Source organism: Cheilinus undulatus, linkage group 4 (genome assembly GCF_018320785.1).
Source record: "Cheilinus undulatus linkage group 4, ASM1832078v1, whole genome shotgun sequence".
NCBI lineage: Eukaryota > Metazoa > Chordata > Actinopteri > Labriformes > Labridae > Cheilinus > Cheilinus undulatus.
In genome coordinates, this window is record NC_054868.1 from 12,721,121 (window position 1) to 12,747,981 (window position 26,861).

At 37.5% G+C, this 26,861-nt stretch overlaps 1 protein-coding gene across 1 annotated transcript in view; it reads left to right on the forward strand.

The window, feature by feature from the left end:
- Positions 1 to 701: 701 nt before the first annotated feature.
- The window catches only part of unc93b1 (unc-93 homolog B1, TLR signaling regulator), a 31,468-nt gene continuing 5,308 nt past the window's right edge, over positions 702 to 26,861 (forward strand). Inside the window, exons 1-12 of the mRNA XM_041785525.1 lie at positions 702 to 845; positions 6,936 to 7,052; positions 7,149 to 7,290; positions 9,065 to 9,218; positions 9,311 to 9,472; positions 11,414 to 11,543; positions 12,317 to 12,410; positions 12,917 to 13,041; positions 16,165 to 16,347; positions 16,538 to 16,811; positions 16,900 to 17,021; positions 17,117 to 17,239. Coding sequence (XP_041641459.1) covers positions 843 to 845; positions 6,936 to 7,052; positions 7,149 to 7,290; positions 9,065 to 9,218; positions 9,311 to 9,472; positions 11,414 to 11,543; positions 12,317 to 12,410; positions 12,917 to 13,041; positions 16,165 to 16,347; positions 16,538 to 16,811; positions 16,900 to 17,021; positions 17,117 to 17,239 — 1,629 coding nt within the window. The 5' untranslated portion in view covers positions 702 to 842. The remainder of the gene's footprint in view (positions 846 to 6,935; positions 7,053 to 7,148; positions 7,291 to 9,064; positions 9,219 to 9,310; positions 9,473 to 11,413; positions 11,544 to 12,316; positions 12,411 to 12,916; positions 13,042 to 16,164; positions 16,348 to 16,537; positions 16,812 to 16,899; positions 17,022 to 17,116; positions 17,240 to 26,861) is intronic.

Sequence of the window (26,861 nt, forward strand, 5' to 3'; positions counted from 1 at the left end):
ATATTGAAAGAATATCTGTAGCAATTTATCTTATAAAATTAATTTATTTCAAAAGTTGGAACAAAGATAAACTCAGCCAGCATTAAATAGCCAGGGAAATGAATGCGGGTCATTTTTGACCCATGTTAGAGGGGGGGTATTTATGTTGTGCATCAAAGGGTTAATATATTACCAATTGTCGACTTTCTATCTCAAATATTTGCCTTTTAAAAACAGTATTTTGCCTTCAAATTCCGTGTTTTGACCTTTTGAACTAATAAGTTTGACTTTTTATCTCAGACTTTGAGCCTTTAAACTTATCATTTTGACCCTTTTTTAAAATCTCAGAATGTTTTATTATCAGTGTTATATTTTTTTTCATATTTTACTAAGGGTGAAAAAATTAGGCTGACCTTTTAAGGGTAAACGTTGACCTTGTTAGACTCTCAGGTTAGGCCTTAATTCAGAATCCGCGATTGACTTTGACACTCCTGGAATCTAGTCCTGAGGCCGGCCTAAATAGTTTGGCTCTCAGGATTGGAGCAAATCTGGACCCGGACTCAACATAAATTTGACACCCCTGCCTTAAGGTCTTAAAATATTAGATAGGTGTATTGATAAAGATGTTAAGAGCAGGGAGGATTTGCATGTGCCTGTACCTTTAAGAGAATCATTGAAGCAGACTGGAGGAGGAAGTGAAACAGACTGACTTTCGTTTCCTTTGCGAAACTTTTATTTATACCTGCACACAGTACTTCAGAAAAGGGAACTAAAAATAGTGACACGGAGACAGAGGTGGGTTGACTGTCTTTGTCTCCCAGGTTTTTCATTCTGTTGTCCGCGAGGAGCTCCACGCGAGAAACATGGTGAGTGATATTCAGTTTGTTAGTGGATGGTGCAAATGATAATGCCTCGGTAGTGTGTAAACATACATGCTTTTGCGTACGCTATGTGTGGCCCACAGATAAACATGAAAAAATGGCTGACATAAATCTTAACGAAACAAAATACTATTAAAGAAAGCAGACTTCTCTAAAGGAGCTGTCAAACCAAGGATAACGTGGAAAAAAGTTAGGTACAACAGAACTCATGCTAACTTTATTCCTTGAACGAAAAATGTTAGTGTCACCATTTCTACATATTCTGAATCATTATTCTGAATCATTATTCTCTTCTGTTACTCTAATTATTATTCTATTATTATTCTTATTCAAATTATTATTTTTCTATTATCTAGAGGAATCACTATTCTATCTTATTCTGTTTTAAGTTATTAATATTATTCTAAATTAAGGCAAATTAATGTTTTAAAGATAACAGGAGGTCAACCTGACATATTCAACACCCCTTAAAGTAAAACATGCAATAGTTAATACGTTTGGCATTTCCCCTTGTTGTATTTTACATATAGCTAACACTGTGTCAATGTGTCAACAATGTGTCATATCCCCTTTTCATAGTAGGCTACCTCAGGTTACAGTATACAAGTTAATAAAAACGGAACCAACTTTTAAAGAAGAAGAATTTAGAATTTATATTTTTAAAACTTTTAATAAATATCAAAGGAAGGTTGTATCCAAGCTATGCTTAGTGAAAACAGAACAGTCAAACTGTAAAGTTAACAGGAGACAAATAAAAACTAAAGGTTCATTTCATAAAGGGACAGTCTCAGCTTTTTTCTTGGAGCTGGTTAAAATCGTACTTTATTCCTCCCCGAAGGGAAATTAATAGTTTACACTCTGTTGTTGTTCTTACATATTACACACACACACACTGAGTGATGGCCCTGCTGCTCTTTGTAAAGCACTGCTGTGAGCTGTTGGGGGGTTCAGTGCCTTGCTCAAGGGCACTTCGACAGTGCTCAGGACATGATCACTGTCGAAGTCATGAGCACTTAAGGTTAAGGTAGGCTGTTTGAATTTGTTCTGTTTTACTCTTTTTAATTAACTGTTTTTGAGAAATGAGAGAATATGATTGTCAATAAATGAGCAAGTTTTTCAGCAGCAGATATGTCCTCTTCCTGGTTCACTCATGCAGAATCTATACTTGGTCATTTAGCAGGTAGTTGTTTTTTTACCTACAGATGGCTGTATGGTTAAAATGGAAGATAATTAAAGTCCATCTTTTTTCAAATATAGAAGATTAGATAACATTTCAAAACATAACATAATCACTGCAAATAGCAAAGACCATTTAATTCCCTGTAATTTTCACAGATTACAAAAAAGGAAATTATAGACCTATTTAAGAGTGCTTTATTTGGTAAGCAATTCAATTAAGTTTTTTCTCAACTCGGGTTTACAAGTAGCAATACAAGTTAAACTTCATGCAACTTTTTAAAGGAAGTAAAAAATGAGTCAAAGAATGTTTGAAAGGTTTTCAAACTATTTCCTTTTAAGAGCGTTACACTCAAATTTCACGATGCTGTCCTGCAGATATTTTAATAGACTAACATTTAATAGAGATATGATCAAATCCTTAATATCAACTGCTGAACAAGAAACCATAAATAACAACTTCACAGAAATTAGAAAGAGGGCAAAAGCTCAAAACACTCCTGTAAGATGGTGGACTGTGAAAGGAGAATCTGAAATTAAGATGACAGGTAATACATGCCTGCTACGACAACAGAGGATGAAATATAAAATCAAAAACTTTAATTAAAAACATGTCTGAACACGAGATTTAGACTTTTTAAGTGCCCCAGAATAGTATCCATCTATTCATTAAATCAGACATTGGTAACAATAATTATCCTCATGATAATCCCCATACATACTCTATATTGAAATGTTGAATCTGCTTGTATTGTGATTGTGATTTTTGCCATAATTGAGCAGCTTTAGTAGAAATAGGCCTTTTGTATTTGCACATTGACACTAAACTTCTTCTGCTTGACTTAAGCAGTAAGGATCACTGTCAAATTAGGATGAGGGAGGTAAGTTGATAAAAAGCTAGCTCCATTGCAATTCTAGACATCCCATAGAATTGCAAAGTATGACCCTTCTCTGTCTCTGGTTGGCTTACTAGGGATGGAAATCAAGAACCGGTTCCAATCCATCCAGATCATTTACATTTAATCTGAACAATTCCCTTATCAATGCCTTACTTCAACAAGTTTAAAAAAATGGTCTTGCAAGAGGCAGTCAGTGCAAACAAGAGCAGAGAAGTGGAAGAAGTAAACATGGCAGGCAGTCAGAAAAAGAGGCTGAAGTGGTCAAAAGTGTGGCTTCATTTCTCAAAAAATGCATGAACAGTATGGCTTGCAACATCTGCTGAACAGTGATTTTGCACAAGAACTGGAAATGGGCAGTAACACGGTAAAAAGTAGTCACGGTATTGCTTTAGTTAACATCATGAAGACAATACTGAGTTAAAAACGCACATTTATAAAAAATGTCTTGAGATAACGTGTCCATTCCAACCAGCAACACCTCTGTCTGTGTGAACATACTGTGAAGGTGATGACAGAATTTCTGTTAATGATGTGGGAACAATGAATGCGTGCATAGAAACATGTGCACCATAGCATGGCACAGCGCCACCGCTGCATTGAACTGCAGTATGGTCTGTTGGCTGTACTGACCCATGACAATGTGGGTTTAAATGTACTTAAATTCTTCTTTCTCAGTAGATCAGTGATAAAAATGATCAAATTAATTAATAACCACAGTAATGCCAGCCACAATTAAAACCGTTAAAGGGTTTTAAAAACATTTAAACTTATTTTTACTACTTTTTATCTTAAATATGAAGTTAATCAGTGCTAACTGGTTATTCTAGGCACTGAAGTAGTCCCTAACGTTTTATAGGCTCCCTATAAAGTTAAGCAGGATGGAGATAGGCATTGCTACGCTATGCAGAAATGATATTTAAGGTCAATCCTTTATTTGTTTAAAAACACACTGAACATGACTTAATACTCACAGGTCCTATATGATAAGAGGTTATTATGTCTCTTTTACTTCTGGAAGGAGGGGAAAAAAGTGCACGTTTGTGCGGAAAGAAAAAAGCGAGAAAAGTTGTTTGCACCTGTGTCCTGAAGTATCTGTTTACTTCTGTGATAAACACACCCACCTGTTATTCACTTTCTTTTGAGCTGAGATGTTTTGATAAAGGATTAAATGAAGCGCTGTAGAGGCGAGCTCTCTGCTCACATGTGCATTCCAAACAGTTGTAAAGGTTTTTTTTATTTTGACACCTGGTGGTAATACCGTGTACCTCGGTAAAATTTAGGGAAGGTATGATGGTGTTAAAAAATGGATACCACCCAATCCTAACAAGAACTGTTAATTTTTTTCAAGATTTCACTTTGTTTTTATACGTCCAGAGACTAGTTTCATATTTATTTTAAGGTTTTATCTTTTAAAGAAAATGAGCAGTAGTATTGTACTCCCATTCAAGTTCAGAGATTGAAGATCCAGAGAATGTTTTGTTTTGAATAAGACATTTCCAACAAAAAAAGATGACTTTTATATATTTTAGCATGGTCTCCTCTAAAACACGCGATGTTACTGTCTTAAGTTATCAAGAGTGTTTATTAAAGCAGTAATTGAAGTTTGCTTGTCACTAACTCTCACTGAAGGTGGCATACATCTTGTTCAGGATTCAGAGAGAAAAAGACCCAATAAAATTTGAGTTTTTAACAGTGAAAACCAATATGGTCTGCTTTTCCCCAAAAGAAAATTCACAGAAAGAAATCAATAAACAAATCAAAATGGTATTGTTATCTATAAAACCTTAGCAATCCTCATCTCTGGCTTAAGCTATATTCAAACAACTAACCACTGTAAATAATGAATCACAGCTTATCAATACTCTTAATCTCTACACATTTTAATTATTTTATTCTGTTCTTACTGCTCTGAGTTTTATTCCTAATATTGTAGATGCTCTTACATCTCTGGTCCTTAGGTCTCTTTTTAGGTAGTTGGGTTCCTGTGTTGCCTGGATTGGTCTAGGTTATTCTGGGTTTTTATTCTTTTATTCTTGGTCATTACTTTTATTCTGGAATTTTACTTACCTAGGTATTATGATGTCTTTTTAACTTGACGTGTTTTTGAGCTTTGTAATGTGTCTAGCAGGATGATTATGATGTTGGGGTGATGTTTTCATGGGTTCTTCCTGTTGTGTTGGTTGCTTGTGTTATGATGCTCTGTCTTGTGATTCTGTTCATTGTCAAAGCTCTTTGTAAACATCTGTTTTTAAGAAGGTGCTATAAAAATCAAATAATTATTATTATTATTAATATTATTATTAGAGGTGAAGTATGGTGGGTCTTACCTTCCTCATCCTAGTAAAGAAGCAACAAACTGAATGATGTGCAGAGAGAGAGGAAGTGGCTGTACTCTGTAGAGACTAAGAAATACGTTGGTATACTGTGTATACCTGCATATATCTTGCATTATACCTCTGACCTAAATGAGCCTGAGTAAAGCTGTGGGATACCTTACATTTGATGACCAAACTTAAACATAACAGATGAACAGGCACTACTCTGGGATGTTTGAACAAAAGAAGTGCCAAATGGAAAAGGAAGTGATGCCTGGAAGTTTTTTACTGCTAAGCTCTGGCTTCAAGGGGAACTACAGAGACATTAAAATCTGTTCCTTGAGGTATATGTCATCGATCAGATGGGGATTGTGAGATTGCCAAATAATAAAAAACACTGATGGAAAAATAAAAGAGAAGGAAACAAATGTAGGAAAAGATAATATACTGTAAAATTAAAAGTAGCTTTGGGCAGTTGGCTTATGCATTCAAGTTGTTATGTAGAAGAAGGAATTTAAGTTATCTGAAAATGAACGTTAGTAATTAAAGACAGCAGCTCCAAATTTTACCGAAGAAAAGCTGCGACCCTCACGACCCACATGGAAGAGCCTGATGCATTGCTGCCAAAAGCTGAAATTGAACAAAAAATCTGATTTACATGTTTGGCTAAAGGCTAATATTTTTCAGTGAGGGAAAAATTTATTTACACAGTTTTATCTGTATTTCTTTGAACAAGCTAAGTGTTCTATGACTTAAGTTAATTTGAGCAAAACTGATTTTGATGAACTCAGAACAAAAGAGCCTTGCCCCACCAAGCACAGCTGGGAGCTAACAGTTTCACAGATAAAGGGAATTTGAAATGGTTTAAATCAGTGGTTCTCAACTGGTTAGTTGGGACCCAAATGTGGGTTGTGTAGTTGTTTTCAGTAGGTTGTAACTTTGTGCCTAAAAAAAAAAAAAAAAAAAAAAAAAATTGATGAAGTACCAAGGCTATTTGTGAATATACCTCTGTACAATTTATTTTACAGTAGTTTACAGAGATAATAGGTCAATTAAAATGTTTTCTCAATTTTTCAACTCATTTATATAATTTTTTGGGATAACAAAGCTGCTTCTTTTGCAATATATATGAGGTTCTGGAAGATCTCTTGAAAATTGGAAAAAATGCACACTCTATCATGGGGAAATGGGGTGTAAAATGTACTTGTTTAGTCTTGTTTCTTTTTTCAGTCATGTATTTTGATCCATCCAGGATTGTGACTGCAATATTTTCTGTAAATAAATATGCATTGTAATTTTTTGTGAAGGTTTTGGTCACCATCTGTCATCAAAGAGACTGTGGTGAGTCCTAGTACAAGACCAGTTGAGAACCACTGGTTTAAATGCTATTCGCTGTAACAGAAACTTCAATCAATCTTGAATTTTGGAAGATCTTATACAGTTGAAACTTCACTCCAAAGAAGTTATGATGTTTCTTATTTATTCAGGCATAAATACAATACCAAATTATTATGACTTTTTTGTATCTTGTCAAAACTTAAAAAGCTACATAAATATTGTTTCATACATGGAGAGATACATTTGACAGCTTGGCACCTGAACTGAACTACTAAAATATTAAGAAAACGTTTTATTGATCAGCAAACTATCTCTTCATGTGTTGTAATGCTTCTTTTGAACACTAGATGGAGGCAGATGATGGGGAAATTTTGGTCACAGCTCAAGATCAGTTTGTTGCACCTCCCAATGGTGGCCTGAATGAACTGCTGAATGTTGGACAGGAAGCTGATATGCAAGACCAGGTGAGCTCCCTGTGAAAATCCTCTGGTCTCTGTAAATCTGCAGCAAATTATAGCTACCTCCTATCATTCATTATTCATTTCACATCTTTCCCTCAGGTGGAGGAGTTTCTGGCTCCGCAGGCAGAGTACAATGAAGAGGAGGAGGAGAGGAAATACTACAGGCGGAAGAGGCTGGGGGTCATTAAAAATGTTCTTGCAGCCAGTTTTGGGGCTATGATTGTATACAGCGTGTACATGGGTAGGTCTGAGCGGCAGCAGAACATGCTTGATACGATTAGAGGAGAACAGGGTTGGTTGTCACACTTTTACCTCTAGTGTAAATTGTTACTTTTCAAACATTTTTCAATAGTTTTCCCTTCATTGAACTGGATCTTAAGGTATTCCTTCATTGAACTGGATCTTAAGGTGTTGGCTTTCATTTTCCAGCTTATTGTAACTAAGAAGTAAATAACTATCGAAGAAAATCTGATGTATTGTGACAGCTAATCCCATCACGGGGCTGGTTGTCACAATGTTAATTAAATGGGAAAAATCTTAAAAAGAAGGCAGAAATGTGAAACTTTAATTGCACTGACAAGTCAACAAACACATAATGCATCTTCACACAAAATGAGCAAGGAACATGAACAGGAACATCTTTGGGCCAGCCTGTAGGCCTATAACAACATAAAGAACAAAACAAACAGGCCTGACAATAATAGCCTACTCAACTAGGCAACAGGCATTCACTGTCTGAGTTAAAGTAATGGCCAATGTAGGATCTGTGCACTCCAACTAAGCAGAGCTTGTGTGCCCACTGATGTGACAGCTGTGACAACTGACCCCAAAGACAATGTGATGACCAACCCTACTGGAATTTCGTGCTAGCATCGAGGCTAACAATTGTCTAGCAACTACTTACCTAGCTAACAACAATCTCATCTATAACTAAAAGTAGTTTTATTAAAAATCCGCTGTGTCAAAGCCTAGAAGAAAAATACAGAGGAGCTGAATATTTATAATTTGACAGGAAAAACACAAAAAGTCCTTTCACCTCAAGTTCAGCTGTCCTACTCCAGAGACCATGTAGGTGGGCCTTGGTCCCAATTCTGGAAATTTCCATACCAGATTTTAGGAGACAGCGCAGCCTGGTGGTGAACCATAATTAATGGGACAACCAACCCGTGTGACACCAACCCCCTTTTCTCCCACATGCATATTTAAGTGGAGCTACATAGCTTTGAGAGAGTATTTAACTGGACTACTGCCGTTGTATACAAGCAGATGCAAATATATTTGTTGATGGAGAAATAGTAGGTGGAAATACTTTTTTGGCTTGTTTCTAATAACCTTCTTCCTTGCTTAATTGTACAGTTGAACTAAGCTTTGAAAAATCAGAATAAAAGTATTGTGTATAAACCATGCGAGTTTCTCCACAGAAATGCTAAACTGATCTTTGAAAAGCACAAACAGGAAGTGTAATTGTAAAGTGTTTGTCTTCCCAGTGACAAGTTCTACAAATGTGAAAAAAGAAAGCTTCAGGTTTAGAGAACAACTTTATTAGATCCATCCTTTACGGCTTGTGGCCTTCATCAGGGTTGTCAAGAAACACATTGCAAATATAGGCTACTGATATAGGCATACAGATCTGCTAAAACAAGTGAAATATGTCTCACTGTTTAGAATTTTCCTGTCTATTTTGGTTGAGAGACACGAGTGGGTCACAGAAAAAATAGGCAGGACTTCTATTCTCTAGATTCTCTGCACATGAGACACACGTATCAGACAGCACTCACTCAGGCAGCGACAAAGCCCTGACTTGTTGACATACAAGCAAAAATGAAAAATCATCTGTGTCACTGGGATGCATGCCCGATGTACCCAGTCTGAGACAGCTATAACATGTTTCAGTGCATTTTAAGACTCCAGGTTTAGCCTGATTAACATGAAAATTAGAATTTTTTTGAAACTGCATGTTAATGGACTGAAAAAAACATTGATGTGTGTTAGAGGTATTTTTGCTTTTCCTACAGGTCTTTTGCAGATGCAGCTGCTACTCCATTATGACATGACATACCGGGAGGTGAAGTATAGCAACCTTCACTTGGAGGATATTGATCATAAGATGCTGATGGGTATTAATGTCACACCCATCATAAGCCTGCTGTATACCCCCATTCTTATCAGGTAGATACATAAATATAAAGAACAAAACATTTATTTATTTAAATGTCCTTGACAGTCTGTACATTTTTATCCTATATTTTTCTCTCTGATAGGTTTCTTGGTACCAAATGGATGATGTTCCTGGCTTCAGGGATCTACGCACTCTTTGTCTCAACTAATTACTGGGAGCGTTATTATACCCTTGTTCCATCGGCTGTAGCTATTGGTGTGGCCATTGTGCCCTTCTGGGCCTCTTTGGGGAGTTACGTCACCAGGTAAGAATGGCACAGGACACAGCACAAATTAAAGGAAGATCTTTTTTTTGGGAAAGCATCTCCTCAAATATTTGCTTGTTCCTTTAAGGCACAAAAATTTGAGCTAAATTTCAACAAATCTGATAACAAACTAAAACTGTCTTACACTAAACCTTACCATCTTCAAAACGTATATCATGCCAAAATCTACACATGACCTCTAGTCAAACAACATTTAAAAAGTTCATAAGCCAAAGGAAATAAGTGACATACTGTATCACCACTGGTTTTTAACACCACAGGTTTCAAAATAACCTTCAAGATTGATCAGATGCTGACTAAAATGTTATATATCACATGACCACATGAGATTTTTGACAACAGTATTTCCATAAATCACACAGTGGTAATGCACATTGCATTTTGAATCAAAGCATTATAACTGGTCTGCCTCAATTTTGCATGTTGACTGTCCTTGAAAAATGTCTGCATGTTTTTTTCATAACAGAGTGCCCAGTCAACATCCTGATGGGATCAGCTGTTCCCTTTGACAAAGAAAGAGACAAGGGCACACTATTAACATTGCCTTCTCTACCTGTTTCACATTCCTCAATACAGAGACACTGTCTCTACAGCAAAAAAACATCTATCATCTCTCGTTTAATTAGTCGGGGTGCAGGGAACACAAGGTCCCTGGTTAACAATGTATCATGAGCCCTGGACTCTATGGCTCCTCACACATACTCCACTGATTTTTGCAGGTCTTTCTGACTCTTAACTCTTCTTCTCTGGTTCATTCAGCTCCTCTCTCCTCTTGGTTTATTGTTTCTGTCTTCCCTCTGTCTCTGAAATTTCTGAAATCATTCAGAAAACCAAGCCATCCACCTGCTTGCTAGACCCTCTCCCAACTGTCGTTGTTAAAGCCTGTTTACCCTCTTTGGTCTCCCTGATAACAGACATTCACACTTCACTTACCTCTGGTGTTGTTCCTTCATCTTTCAAATGAGCTGCAATAACTCCCATATTTAAGAAACCTGGCTCTGACCCCACCAATGTTAATTACTTTCATTCAATTTTCAGCCTGCCATTTCTCTCAAAAATTCTTGAAAACAGCCACATCTCAGCTCCACATTCACCTATCTCAAAATGACCTCTTTGAACAACTCCAGTCTGGTTTTAGCCCCTTCATAGTACAGAAAGTGCCTTGGTTAAAAGAAAAATGATCTCTTCATTGCAGCTGACTCCCGACCATTAACAATTCTCATCCTTCTCAATCTGAGTGCGGCCTTTGGCACCATTTTCCATCACATCCTCCTCGACAGACCGGCCTCCATTGGAATCACTAACACATCTCTGCACTGATTTAAAATATACCTCTCTGGTCTCACTCAGTTCATACAACTCAAAGTTTTCAAATTCCAGTCTCCAGTCTCTACAGGCATTCCTCAAGGTTCTGTCCTGGGCCCCCTACTATTTGTCATCCGTAAATTCAACATTCAAGTTCTACTCATTGATATTTCTACAAAGTAATGTCAAACAAAAATCTGTGAGGTAAAAAAAAAGTTATTGTATAAATATTGACCCCTTAAAGTGACCGACCAAATTCAAAAGAGGTCCAGTCAACTGGTGGTAGATTAACTGAGTGCAGTGAACGTGTGACCCACGTTTATTTTGCACATTTACATATTGCACAAGATTCTCCTGGGGGATCTGAATCACTGGCCAAGTACTAAACCAAAAATTGTTTGGTAAAGCATATGGTTGTATGTACGAGTGTGTTAACAATCAGCTGATAACTGGCCTTGCATGGCATGATATATGACTATGACATTGTGATTGTGGAAGGGTGAAAGCTAGCATGGTGTAAAGCTTTAAATGGTTGTAAGACTGGAAAGGTGCTAAATAAATGCAAATCAATTATCATTTTCCACCTTCTCACCTATCACACATGCTCCAACACAGGATGGCCCAGCAGTACTATGAATTCACCAACTACAAGGATGAAAATGTGCAGGAGCAAAAGAAGCTGCCTAAGGGGGTGTGCCACAGTTACATCATTGTCTTCCAGTCTATCTTTTACATCATCTTCCATGTAAGTCTTAGGCTGTCTTTTATCCTGAGACTTAAATTGATTTAATATTGTGTGCATTGTTTGGTAGTGTTGTACTCAAGACCACACTATCCAAGACCAAGACTTGCCTGAAGACATGGGTGCACCAAGACCAAGACAAGACCGAAACAAGCTGAGACTGACACCAGACTAAGACCATAGAAAATCAATTTAAAAAACATGACATGGTTGACCAGTTAAAGAACATTCTCTCTTGAATTTTAGTTTCCTTTTTAATAGATTTGACAGATAAAAACAGGGTGTCTGCAAGTCTTTCAAAGCCGAACATGCAAAAATCCCGAATCTTAACAAATTTGTTCAACTTGTTTTTTGTAAAAAATAAATCCTTGTATGTATCTAAAAGCCACTGACAAGTTTGGAATTATTTTAAATATCTGAAAATGAGATGTTTTCTAGATTTTTCAGGTGAATGAGGCCTAAAGTAAGCGTTCAGAGGCATTTCTGACTAGAAATAAGATGGACTGATGTCTGAGTTTTTGCAGGTGTAGCTATTTGTTGTTTTAACAAGTGTTTCTTGTTATTATCACATAAGTGAAGTTTGAAGAATATAGACTGAGTAAAAATGCTCTCGAGTCCAAGACAAGACTAAGAGATTAAAAATGTGGTCTTGAGACCAGTCTCAAGACCAAGACCGTTCTCGAGTACTACAACACTCTCGTTTAGCATTGGTGTTTTTGACTTGACTGCAGAAACAAATGAACATTGTTGCTTGTCTTCTCTCTCTTTCTCATCAGCTAAGTTTCGTCTTTGCTGAGTTCCCCATGCTTTTCGTCATAAATGGATACGTGTATGAGGATGGCCACATTCTTGCCAATGTCACTTCCTGTGGTAAAGTCTCATGTCACTTAATCCCCACCAATAAGTCATTATTGTTATTATTATTATTGTTATGATTATTTTTATTATCATTAGCAGCAGTGACTTTTTCATGACTTCAACTTATGGTTCCATAAATGACCAGATTTCACAGGTTAGCTTGCATACACATTATATTCATTTTACTGTAGTTGGCTCGACAAGGTGTTACTGTGAAACTAGAGAAGTGCAACACTTCTGCTAAAGCTGAAGTATTTTCCTGGCAATGGTTAATATTTAATGTAAACAAGAATAGGAGGAGAAAAAAAAAAACTAGGGACATTTTAGACCAATGCAAAATCATGATCACACATTGTAGTTTCCTCTCAAACGTCTTAGTCTGTCTTTCAGCTTTTTCAGGGAACATTTCAGCTTCTTATACAGAGCTGACATTTTTTGTAAAAATCAAACAGTACTGAAGCTTGTAGTTTCCTATCATCTCACCTTCTAATAGCTAAACCTTCTTTTTACTCTGTCAGGAGCAAAAATAACGGGAGTGATCCCTGGCTTCAGCCCCACTCTGCTGAGAAACCTGCCTCGCTCCATGCTGCTCATTGAGGTGGAGAGCGTGCTCATGGGCTTTGCCTTCTTTGCAATGATCATCGTAAGATAATATGATCACACACACACCTGTCTCACTGCAAAGAAATTAATGTGTTTTGATTGCTCTTTTATTATCTGATATGTTGGTCTCTTGTGAGAAAAATAGGAATGTAGGATATTGGATTTTTGCTGATATTCACAAATTGAATGAAGTTCAGGTCCAAAACCTCAGGCCTTAAAAAAATCTGAGGATAAACAAATTCACAAAGTTCAAAGTGTAAGTAATGATGATGAATAAAGATAAAGACTTCAGTTGAAATAGGTCTGTTGGGCCTGACTAAAAATTCACTTATGATCTGTTTGTATGGTGAATAATTACAGCTGATATACAAAGAATTCAGAAAGTATTCACAACCCCTTCATTTTTTCAATTTTGTGCTTTTGCAGCCTGATATTATAGTTGGAAATTTCCTTTTAATTCTATTTAATCTCCACCCAGCACTGTATAATGACAAAGTGAACATAATTTTATACTTAGAAATTTGCAAATTTATTAAAAATAAAAAAAATGAAATACTACACACTCTTTGCAAAAAAACTTAAAATTTGAATTTGCAGCCTCCCAATTCTTTCAGTCATTACTGAGATGTTTCTACATTTTGATTGGAGCACACCTCTGGTAAAATCAAATTGATTGGACATGATTCGGAAAGGCACACAGCTCTCTATAGAAGGCCTCAAGACTGACAATATAAATTAGAGCAGAAACCAAGCCATGAGGTCTAAGCTACTGTCTGCAGAGATTAGAGATGGAATTGCAGCAAGGCACATATCTAGTGAAGGCTACAAAAAATATCTGCTGCACTAAAGGTTCCCAAGACTACAGTGGCCTTCATAATACTCAAGCAAGACTCTTCCAGGAGCTGGTCCCCGGGGCCAAATTGGGCAATCAGGGTAGAAAGCCCTTAAGCCAGGTCTACACTGCGATTTCAAGCCGACCGTATGATGGTCGTGGCAGAATGTCATCTCACACTGTGCGACTGAATCATTTACGACGCATGACCATCGTATGGTGTGAGTTGTGTGCTCACACTATATGATCCGACAGTCGTGCACAACCTGAGTGCTCACAGGGTGTGACTGAAATCGGGATGGACTTGTTACAGAAACCCACAGAGTTTCCTTTTTGAAAAGACTCACACACTCAGGGTGAAGTGTCTCCTTTCATTTTCTCTCTCTCCCCCCTCTATTTATCCCACTCTCTCTCCCTCTCTCCCTCTCCCGTTATCTCTCTCTATCCCACACACACAAACATCATCTCCTCAGATCCGCGGAGAGGAATATTTCCTGCTAGTTTATTTACTTTATCATAGCAGGATGTGTCAGAAAGTCATCCCAGCCGTTGTCGTGGTAATTTCGGACGTTGTCTGACAGTTTACAAAGAAAATCAATCCCCCAAAGTTGTTTATTCTGCTCGCATTTCTGCTCTCTCTGTGAAGTGTCGTGAAATCCTCACGACCAGTCAGGGGCAGGTCTTGCGGTTGTACGATGGGCTGTGGTTGGCCGTCGTATGCCCCTGTACACAGCACAAGAAACAATGCCCGATCCAACTGAGAGTAACACCACTCCCTTTGGAGTCGTGCGACTCCAAATTTGTGGATGAATCGCAGGAAAACCGCACAGTGTAAATCCAGATTTAGTAAAAGATGTGACCAAGAACCCAGTGGTCACTCTGACTAAGCTCCAGAGCATCGTCATCTGTCTTACTAAGGCCCCTCTCTGATAGCTCAGTTTGGCCTTGGGACCAGCTCTTGAAAAGATCCTGCTTGTGCCAAACTTCTTCCATTTGATAATTAAGAAGGCCACTGTGGTCATGGGAACCTTCAGGGCTGCAGACATTTTTGTAGCCTTCCCTAGATCTGATTCTTGCAACAATCCTGTCTCAGAGCTCTTCAGGCTGTTCCTTTGACCTCATGGCTTGGTTGGAGAGGTGTGTGCCTTTCCAAATCAATCAGTTCACTACAGGTGGACTTCTAATTAAAGTGTAAAACATCTCAGTAACAATTGCGGGGAATGGGAGTTTGCAAACATTTTTTATTCTGTTTTTCACTGTCAAGATGGGGAACTGGGTGTAGATTAATGAGAATCAAAAGGGTTTTGTTGACTGTCACATCAGTCTGCAAAACTGAAAAGAAAATAGGGTCTGAATACTTTCCAGAATGCACTGTAGTATACAGATTTTTATAGAAAAATTATTGGTGGTAAATATCAGCAGAAATGTTCATATCTGCTTCACTTTTTTAAGCAAATATCAGATATCATTCTGATAATATCCTGCATCCCCAGAGAAATGGTTACAAACTACAGGCTACCAAGCAACACTTTTACAGTAACTCCATGCAGATTCTCAACAAACTTTTAAGGACCCGGCTGATATTACAGGTTAACAGTATTTCAGTATTACAGTATTTTATTAGGATAATGTCAAACACAGCTTAAGTTGTGCCAAATGTTTTTGCCTGCATTTGTGATGAAGATCATTAATTTGACAAGGTTATTTATACTGATTAATGCCCAAACACTAGTCGAAAAAAAAGAGCTGCTTCAAGAGAACTAACCCAAACAAAGTCCTGCTGACTTTGAAGACAACAGAGGCAAAGCTTTACTGAGTTATGTTGTAATTTGCACACCATCAGAAGCCCTTATTGATCTTTTTTAATTTAAAAGATAAATAGTCTGTATAAAGTGTGCAGAAAATGCTGACGGGGAGAATGAGGTTTTGAATTTATAGACCAATGAACTGAATCACCTGTGTTGGAAGCTTAACAATGTGTTTCAAAATACTGAACATCAATATATGGATTTTTTCCTAAACAATTTTGTGAAGGAAACCTAATCTTAGCTGTATATCTGGTGAAACTCAATAAGAAGCAGGATAGCATCTCCACACACTATAGAGCACCTTAGAAGGCTGGCTTGGGAAGAAGATTTGTGTTTAAATGTGTGGACAGTTGTGTTTGTACATTTGCATATGTATTCATCCAAGCTGTTTTTCAGCACTGTGTTAGCAGCCAGTTATTTTGTCTCACAATAGGCTAAGAAGAATTGTGTCATTGTTCTGAGCAAAGTGCTCAAAAACACAAGAATTATTCAAAATTGACTACTGTCTTTCTCCTGCCCACAGTTCCTTTTGTTGTGTGGTGCTGCATACCGACCAACAGAAGAAATCGATCTCCGCAGTATTGGCTGGGGAAACATCTTTCAGCTGCCTTTCAAACACCTGAGAGATTACAGACTGCGACTGCTCTGTCCCTTTTTCATCTACAGTGGATTAGAATTGCTGTTTGCAGTCACTGGATTCTCTCTGGTACTGTAATGTTTGAAATTAAGGGAACAGCAGTGAAGCTTAAGTTACATTACCTATGTTTGTCAGTGTTTTTATACTTTGAAATGCAAAATTATTTTATTAATTAAAAGTCACAAAAGAGCATGTTGATGCTAAGAACAGGGATATGACAACATACATTTTCATGTAATCATCTCTGTTCTTTCTGTAGTCCTATGGCGTGTGTGCTTTGGGCCTGAAACAACTGTGGCTCCTGATAGTTATCTACGGCCTCTCCTGCTCCATATTTTCCTCCCTCTCCCTTTTTCTCCTGTACCTCCCACGTTGGGCATGCCTAATGGGGGGCGCTGTTGTACATGGAGTGCTGCTGGTGGTTCTCATGGCATTTTCTCCAGAAAAGAGTGACTCAAAGTATGAGATCCCTGTGCTGGTTATCTCTGTGTTGTGGGGACTCGGCACCGCCCTGAACAAGACGGGTGTTAGCAGTGAGTAACGGCTGTGGTTGAGTGACTCTAAACTAACTTTGTTTACACATGACATGTTTCAACATAAACTCCTCTATGTTTGTGTCAGCTCTGGTTGGTATGTTGTACGCTGAGGAAAAAGAACGTCTGGACTTTGTCTACACCATCTATCACTGGTGGCAGGCCATCGCCATCTTCATAGTCTACCTGTGGTCCAACTTGCCAATGAGGGTAGGACTCACTTTCTGTTAGGAAGATATTAAATGGGTTGTTGTATCTCAAAGTTAGCATTTCCCTCTTCACTCATATATTTCCCTCTTCCTCAGGCCAAGCTCTCCATCTTGTTGGCCACTTTGCTGCTGGCATGTTACTGTTATTGGGTGATGGAGCGTCGGCTGGCCAAGAAAATTCAGTACAGACTGCCTCGCATCCCTCGCCCACGGCACAAGGTAAAAGAGTTTTGAATAAACTGGTGTATGATCATGTTAATAGTGAAATAATACAAAGATGAAATGATATGGTATGAAAACAACAATATGCAGTGATGGAAAAGCACATGACTGTTGTAATCAATTCAAAGTACATTGTCTTTAGGTTAAGTTTACTGAAGTAGAAGTAAAGGTACTGGTATATAAATCTACTGACTCAAAAGTAAAAAAGTAATTCCTTTAAAGTGTCCCAAAAGTGCAGAGTACCAAATGCCTACTTTTGATACCCAAGGGGATAACAGTAAAATATGATCGTTTCTTGATGTGCAGTAACAACAAGGTGATATGAATCTACAACATGATTGTTTAGGCAAAGTCATGCCTTTATACTAAAGTGAAATACAACAGCTGTTTTTGGGTGTAACATGAAATCATTCTCTTACTATGTGCTACTGACTGTTATGTGTAGTTGTCTGGCCAATTCCGGGTCATTGAGAGAAAATTTTCATCTCTTTAATTTGACTTTTATTTTAGATTATTACTATTATTTGTTTAATGCAGTGATGGTGTGAAAGTATGATAACCTTGCATGCCAGATGGACTGTTCTAAATATCTACTGCATAGAATATGTCTCACATCCGTCCAGGCAACTGCCTATAGTCTGTGTTTGGGAAAGACAGAACCTTTGAAAAACGTCTTGGAGGGATGTTGGAAAAATGTTCTGTCTCATTTAAGGCTGGACAGTTAATCAAAATGTAGATCAATTCACAATAAGTCTGCAATTTTCGAATAGCAGAAGCTGCAATATTTCTTTGACCCAAAATGTGTCAAAACACGTTTCTTTTTTTTTTTTTCCAGTTGGATGTTATGCTCTACACATGCAAACATTAAAGTGTTAATTCTGTCTAGTATAGTTGGCAAAACATCCTACTTTCCTCATTTTTGAGAATGACATAAAAAATGATAATTCCCTTCCGTACAACTCACATTTGCAATGTTGGTTAAAATTAGATATTTTTTCTGTGTTGTGTTGGTTATCATATAGAATATTTTATTTCTTTTTTTTTTTTTAAAAGCACACACAAAAAAAAAAAAAAACAATTGCGCATTGAATTGCAATTGCAATACAAGAAAAAAAACTGCAGCTGACTTGCACAGCTATAGAGTGAACTGGCACAGAAGTCATTACAATTGCTAACTGTATGTGGAGCCAGTTGGTGGAACAAACTCATGCTTAAGCTGGCCAGAAGACGAGTAAATACATCTTTTCTGCTGAGAAAAGCTTTCAGCGCAATTCTTTGCTTTTATTTAAATTAAGGAATTAAGGACTGTTCTGAAAAACTGCTGCTGTAGCTACATCCAAGCTGATTTCTCCAGTGGCAGCCATTGTGTACTGGCTTACAGTGCAATCAGACCCCGCCATTAGCTACTGCTTTGTTCTTCTCATATGACACTGATTGGCCCGTCAGTTTTCAGACCAGACATAATCATTTCAGATTGGCTACTACTCAAAAACTACTCAGAAAAGTACAAGTACACAAAAGAGCTACTAAATTACTGTAATGTGTAAATTTAAATGGTTATCTTCCACTCCTGACAATATGTAACTTTTCCACCTTAAAATAGCAGTACTGTTAAGGTTGTTACACACCAGATGTGATCTTTTTGTGCAAATAATTTTTACAAAATATTTATTTTTCAAACTTGTAGTAAGTTTGCAAGCTTCCACACCAGCAATGTAATTTTGCACCGCAAAATTTCAGTGGATATTTTTTCAAACTGTAGTCAATTTTTTTCAGCGTTTTGCTCCCAACGAGTACACATCTGGCCAATTAAAACATTTGTTGTTGCCTCTTCACCAACTCCACATGATGATTGTCATCTTTCAGTTGCCAGTGCTTGTTTTTACTTTACATAGCGTGGTAAGAGAGGGAGACAGGCAGGAGGCAGCCCAACAGGTCCATGTTGCTATTTGCATAGTTGGAGCTGTTTCCAATCTAACGGGACTCCGGTCCAGGTATATACAGTGTTTAACAAATTTATTAGACGACCACCCAAAGTAAGGTTTATACCACAGCTGCCCTAAATCAACAGCATTGGCATAACCACAATCATTTTTTATGTTTCTGCAATGGTTACTACACTAATATGTAGAAGCTCTTTATGGAAATGATATTTTTAATGCTAAAATATGATTATTATTGTAATCCATGGATTTTCAAATTTACTGATTTACAAAAAAACTGAAAAAATAGTAAAGCACATTATTATTTCTTGATTAATATTTCAAGTTATAGTTATTGACTTGCATTCCTGACCAGAAAAGTTAGTTTTAGTAGTTGAATATTATACTTGATTAATTTCTGACTTCTCAGAGAAGCCCAGTGAGCCAGCTCAAACTTGGGTATAAAAAGGTGAATTCAGTTTGAAATTCCTCATTCCTATTCAAAATGATAAAACGTCAAGAGCTCACTGAACATGAAAGAGTCTGCATTAAAGCACTTCATGATGTTAGATGGTGTCTGAGACAAATTAGCCAGGTGGTCTAATAAATTTGTTAAGCACTGTACATTTAACAACACAGTCTCATCTGACCTCAGAGGCACGGCTAATAAATTCTCCGGATTATTCAGCTTACGGAAATTACTCCTCTGACCAGTCTGTAACAGCCAATTGGTGTGCTGTGGGTGGAGTTACTCTCTTACTCTCACAGGAGTCTCAACTGTGTCTTTAATATTATTATTAATTATACTTTTCATAGAATAAATGAGAAGTTGGTTTCTCCTCTTGGCTGGCTCAGTGAATGAAACGGTGACACAAAACAGCACTGACCTACTGCTGTGCATAAAGGTGCCTTTACACACAGACCGTAGGAGAGAGAGGGGGAAGCCTCATTTTATCTTCTGCTCCAAAATAAATCACTGTTTATCAGAGGAGAAAGGAAAAAAACATTGTAGACCTTTGCAGTGTTAATGTTTTTAGAATGTGCTTAATTTATTAGCAAAATTGTGTTGATCCTGAGGTGCATAGAAAGAAAATTTGCCTCTGAATTGTTCACATTCTTGTGCCATTTGTTTGTGTCACCCTTAAAGTGTAAAGGCCTTTGCTTTGACCTAATAGTAAAATATATTTAAACTGAGAGAATGATGTCTGTCCTCTTTGCAAAGAGAACCCAGCGCTTTCCTCCCTTTGTAACTCAGATAATTTTCTTTACGCTTGTAAGAAGTACATCCAGCTTTATGCATTAGATTACACAACAGCCTTCAGCTAAAATGACAAGAAAGCCTGTCTCTGTATAGTTGGCTGAGGCTAAGAGACAGGAGAGGAGGAGAGGTATCCATTGAAGCTAAGAAGAGAAAAGGAGAAAGTGTTTTAGCAAGAAGAAGCACTTGTGAAATTATTGGACAGAATTGTACAAGCTGGTGAGCGCTTTGTGGAGCCAAGTCTGATGCCATACTGACTATGTTGGGGTTGTAGATGCTAGCAGATTAAAATTCATGCAGATTTCAGTAAAATTGCTTCTTTGGCATCTCACAAATCTTAAACAGTTACAGTAAAGCGTTATGAAATATTCTGCTTATCAACAAATGCACGTTGTCTGTGAGGAGGAGGCATAACAGCTTGTTTTATTTGGTCTACGCCAGAGTGCACCAACCAAATTTCCTCTACAATGTTGCTTTCAGTGACAACAATGGTGTTTCAGCTGCTGGGTTGTACACAGAGTCATGCTGGAACAACAGTATTACAAGCTGAAAACTTTGCAGTCTTTGACTAAATATGATCAGACTAGGATCATATGATCAACTAACTTTGCTGGAAACAGAGACAGGTCTGTCTGAGACTGACTACCATGAGTAGTCAGTGGTTGCCATCAGTCAGCCTAACCCTTGAAGTCTGCGTTAAATCTTTAACAGTTCCAAAACAAATTTATAATGCCAACCATTTAAGTGCAAAAGACAAATACATTTGAAAAGAAATTTAAGTATAACTTAACATTTTATTCTTATGTACAAAATATCAGTGTCTATGCTCCACCTTACCCAGTTTTTCAGCCCCTTCCGTGTTTGTCTTTAAACTTTGTACTGCATGCTGTGGTCCATATATTTGAGATAGACTGGCTTTTTTCCATCTGAGGACCAACAGCCAAAGCTCGTTCTTCAAGCTGGATGTGGATGAAGGAGATAGATGAGGAAACATTAATTAGCGGAGTGCAGTTTTTTGCTTTGATATTTTAGTATCTTCACTATTAGAAACGTTCTCCTTAATCCAACCTGTGCTATCAGCTCACTTTAGCTTGCAGTAGACTGCTTGACCTCAAAGAGCCACAGAAACTGGTTGAATTTTTTCTGTCAAAGTGTTCCATTCATAATTTGTTTCTTGTGGTGAAATTCAACTAAAAATATGCACAAAAAGGCTTGTGAAATAAATCCCTAGCTGCTCTACCAGGCTGAGCTTTAAACACTGTGTGAGCAGCTTTCCCTCAGATGAACAGGCAGCTGAATTTGATGACTTCTTTGTCTGACGTACAAATTGGTGAATGGTATGAATTCTCTATTGGTGTTGCCCTGTGAGTTGTAAGTTAAGAAGCTTTCATACTGTGAAAGCTTAGACATTTAACCCACCCCCTCACCACCCTCCCATAAAAACAGGCTTTACTTATTGTTTCATCATTTGGATGTCTGACCTTTCTTTGGAGATAAATTTGTTTCTACAGTTTGAAAGCTTGCTTTACTTTTTTCAGCAAAGTTGGGAGTTACTTTGATGTTAAATTGAATCTGAGGTGAAGGCCTTTTTTTTAACAGAGAGTTTTGTGACATCACAACAAGTCTGAAAGTCAGTGGGGTTGATTTAGAGGAATAATCAGCAGTTCAGTTGAAACCTGACACCTCCAGCCCCATGAAAAAGGTTTTGTCCAAGCATTCATTTTCAATTGCATTGTAGCAAACGGGTACAAAGTTGATTTAATTTGAACTTTTCTTGAAATGTAATCGAACCTTCACTGAGCAGCCCTAAAACAGCCGCTGTCACGTTAGTAAACGTAACTGTGCATGGGAGGCCTGTCAAGCTTTCAGCACAAGCTAGAAAGCAAATATTCTAGCCTTTACTTGAAATGTTTACAGTGGGCTGTTAAACTTTTTGCTTTCACAAAGCTGAAAAGCAAAAGGAGAAATGTGGATATGAATAAAACAGTGGAAAAGACCACATAAACAATGGCAGCGGTTACGTTTAGTTTGCAAAGGGCTAATGTTAACACACATATAATAAAAGCTAACTTCACATTAGCTCAAAATGCTATCAAATATTGAGTTACTCTGCTTTACAAAAGCTTTGTTTTTCCTTTCTGGATCACATATTTCTGTCCTGAGTTCTGATCCCAAATTACGAAAGTAAACAAAAAATGTTGTTTCCCAGCTTGTTTACAAAGTTCACACACAAGTAGACATTGAAAATGACTAATGAAAAGTCTTTATTTCATTCATCTATATGTAAGTTGTTTTAACAAACATAATGAAGTGTGATAGACTATTAATTTGGACATACATATTGCATTTAACACATGAACAACACTTAACTTCACAATAACTCTCATTTAGCCCGTCAGCACATTAGCCACACCGCTTTCCACATTATTATGCAAATGACATTTTTATCTTATTTTCCTAAATATTAATGAAAATGACAGAATATTTTCAAGTCATCAGCCATTAGAGCATAATTTAAATGTTTTTGAACAGCTTCGTAATGATAACCATTATTTAAAAAAAAAAAAAAAACAATTAAAACTTTAAAATGCACTGTTCCACATTATTATGCAAAACAGAGTTTTAAAAGATTTTATAGGTTGTAAAGAACTGAAAATGGTCATTCATTGAATTTGCAGCATTGGAAGGTCATATTTACATGAAATCAAAGCTATTTCAATCAAAAACATCTTAACAGGCAAAGTTACATGTTAACATAGGAGCCCTTCTTTTAATATCACCTTCACAATTCCTGCATTCATTGAACTTGTGAGTTTTTGGTGAGTTTCTGCTTGAATTTCTTTGCAGGATGTCAGATTGGCCTCCCAGAGCTGCTGTTTTGATCTGAACTGCCTTCCACCCTCATAGATCTTTAGCTTGAGGATGCTCCAAAGGTTCTTAATAGGGTTGAGGTCATGGGACGATGGGGGCCACACCATGAGTTTCTCTCCTTTTATGCCCATAGCAGCCAATGACTCAGAGGTATTCTTTGCAGCATGAGATGGTGCATTGTTATGCTTGAAGAAAATTTTGCTACAGTAGGCACTGCTTTCTTTTTTGTACCATGGAAGAAAGTGATCAGTCAGAAACTCTATATACTTTGCCGAGGTCATTTTCACACCTTCAGGGACCCTAAAGGGGCCTACCAGCTCTCCCTCATGAATCCGGCCCAGAACACGACTCCGCCACCTCCTTGCTGATGTCACAGCCTTGTTAGGACATGGTGGCCATCCACCAACCATCCACTACTCCTCCATCTGGACCATCCAGGGTTGCATGGCACTCCTCAGTAAAAAAGACAGTTTGAAAATGAGTCTTTATGTATTTCTAGACCCACTTCAACAATTTCTGCATGTGAGCATTGGTTAGGGGTGGCTGAATAGTAGGTTTATGCATGACTACAAGCCTCTGGAGGATCCTACACTTTGAGGTTGGGAGGACTCCAGAGGCACCAGCAGCTTCAAATACCTGTTTGCTGCTTTGTAATGACATTTTAGCAGCTGCTCTCTTAATCTAATGAATTTGTCCGTCAGAAACCTTCCTCACTATGCCTTTATCTGCATGAACCCGTCTGCGCTCTGAATCAGCCACAGATGTCTTCTATGTTAACATGTAACTTTGTCTGTTAAGATGTTTTTGATTGAAATAGCTTTACAACTTTACAACCTATGAAATCTTTTAAAACTCTGTTTTGCATAATAATGTGAAACACTGCATTTTGAGGCTTTTATTTATTTTTTTTAAATAATGGTTATCATTATGAAGTTTGTTCAAAAACATTTAAATTATGCTCTAACAGCTGATGACTTGAGAAATATTCTGACTGTCATTTGCATTAATATTTAGGAAAATAAGATTAAAATATCATTTGCATAATAATGTGGAAAGCGGTGTAACAGCCAAATTACATCCTCCAGTCCACAGAAAACACCAACAAACCATTACAGCAAATAGTTAGCCAACAGTCTTTTGTCATCAGATACCTCAATAAACCTCAGTATTTCTAATGAAACTGGAGTCTTAGGGCTGCGTGAAAGCAGAATCATGACTGGGAAATATCTGTTGTGTTTATGCCTACGACCAGTTTCTCCTTCACTGCAAAACCTAAACATTCTCTCAAGAGCTAGGGGGTAGGGTCCTCAAAAATCACATCTATCGAGGGCTGGGCAATTAATCAAAATTAGATTAAAATCACGAAATGGTCTGCTGCAATTTTCAAATCGCAGAAGGTGCAATATTTCTTTAACCTGAAATTTATGTCAAAATACCGGTTTAAAACTTTTTTTTTGCCGCAGAGATGCTATGCATTACATAATCATGCAGTCATTCAAGTGCCATTTTTTAGAATAGTCTCCAAAAAAATCCTATTTTCCTTTTTTTTGCACTTTTTTTCTTATTAAATTCTAGAATGACATAAAAATGGTCACTCTCTTCAATACAACAATTCATATCCAGTTTGCATTGCAAGTCAAAATCCTCACAATTACATAGGTATTTTTAAAAAATTGTTCAGCTCCTTGTTTAGTCTAATACTGTGTTGGTTGTTTTATAGAATGATTAATTGCAAAATACTTAAGATGAGGAACTTAAAGAATAGTCACATTTCAAATTGCAATTGCTACATTGGTTAAAACAAATTGTAATTGGATTATTTTCCCAAATCATTCTGCCCTAATCTGTAGTGTGTTTTGACATCATTTTGGATACAATAGCTGCCAGGCACAAATTCGCCCCCACAAAGGGACATGTCTGAAGATTTTATTTTACGTTGATGCATGGACACTCTCAACTCTGCAGATATTTCAAGCGTAACATAGGCTTTACTGTCTTCATAAGCTGATGAACTCAGCAGCAGCAAGTTCAAGCAAGGCTGAGAGAGGATTGAGAAAAGTTCAAGTCTTATATTTTGATATCAGGACTCCTCAGTGCTATTTAGTCATGTCCATATGTTTAAGGCATGTAAGGAGCTAAGGATTTATCAGGGGCCTGATGTGCCACAACCCAGGGATGCAAGGGAAGGGGGGGCTGGCAGTCATGGTCAAAACTCAACATGTCGACCCACATGTTTATGCAGCCAAGGTCAAGCCTAATGGCTTTTCTTTTGCTCTGGCCTTTTCTCACCCTTGGTGATTTGCCTGAAGACTGCCAGTGTCTTTCAGGCTTTAGGAAATCCACAGCACAATCATTGGCTTGTGGAAACTCTACTATGCGCCTGGACGTACGCTAGGCTGTGCTTACTCTCCATTTCCACCCTTTACTCCACCCTAAGGGTGTGGACTTATTTTGTGTTATTTTTTTAACAGATTATTTTCTCATGCTCCTGGAAACATGCAAGGACATCAAGAGCATGACCTAGGTTGTGTCAATCCTGCTTTCCTCAGGACCTCAGGCAGCCTTCTCACCACATCTACACTTTATTTCAGTCTCAATTTTTGGCCCAAACATACCTTGAAGTTTTGCACCATACTGTTCATAAGTAGTTCTCTGTGATATATTCTGTCAGGACTCCTAAAGCCTTTTATGTACTGTATGTTTTTAACAATCTTTTAAGATTCCTGCATGCTACACTGTATGACATGAATCTCATATGAACTCAATTTTGATGTGTGCAGACTGTGCAATGACGTCTCCCACTAAACAGCTAAATCGCAGGCTACAATGTACACAATAGGCAAGAAATAAACTTCATCAGTTTGCGCCAAATGAGTGCATCATGTACAGTGCTTAACAAATTTATTAGACCACCTGTCATATTTGTCTCAAAGACCATCCACCAACATGAAGTGTTTTAATGCGGACTCTTTCATTTTCAGTGAGCTCTCCACGCTTTACCATTTTGGACGGGAATGAGGGATTTCAAACTAAATTAACCCAAATTTGAGCCGGCTCTCTGGGCTTCTCTGAGAAGTCAGAAATGAATCAAGCATAACATTCAACCACTAAAATTAATTTTTTCTGTTCAGGAATGCAAGTAAATATCTATAATTTGACATATTAATCAAGAAATATTAATGTGATTTACTTTTTTTTTCATTTTTTTGTAAATCAGTACATTTGAAAATTCATGGATAACAATAATAATTATATTTTAGCACTACATCTATGCCGCTAGCACAGTGGTTAATAATGAAGTAAAGCAACAACAAGGCTGTTGTGAGTGGAGCATTCATATGCTTAGAAAAATCATCTGAGATCAAGATTTTCCCCCTTGTTGGAAGCCTACAGACTTCTGCTTTTTGGTATTGTCTCCATTATGCTAACTTGCTTGTTGTGCTGGTCACTGGCCATTGGTTGATGCTGGTCATTGGTCAGTTCTTGCTGCAATGGTAGTGGTTGGTTAGTCAACATAGGTTGTAGCAGCAGTCATATTGTGAGATGGTCATTCTAAATTGCTGACACA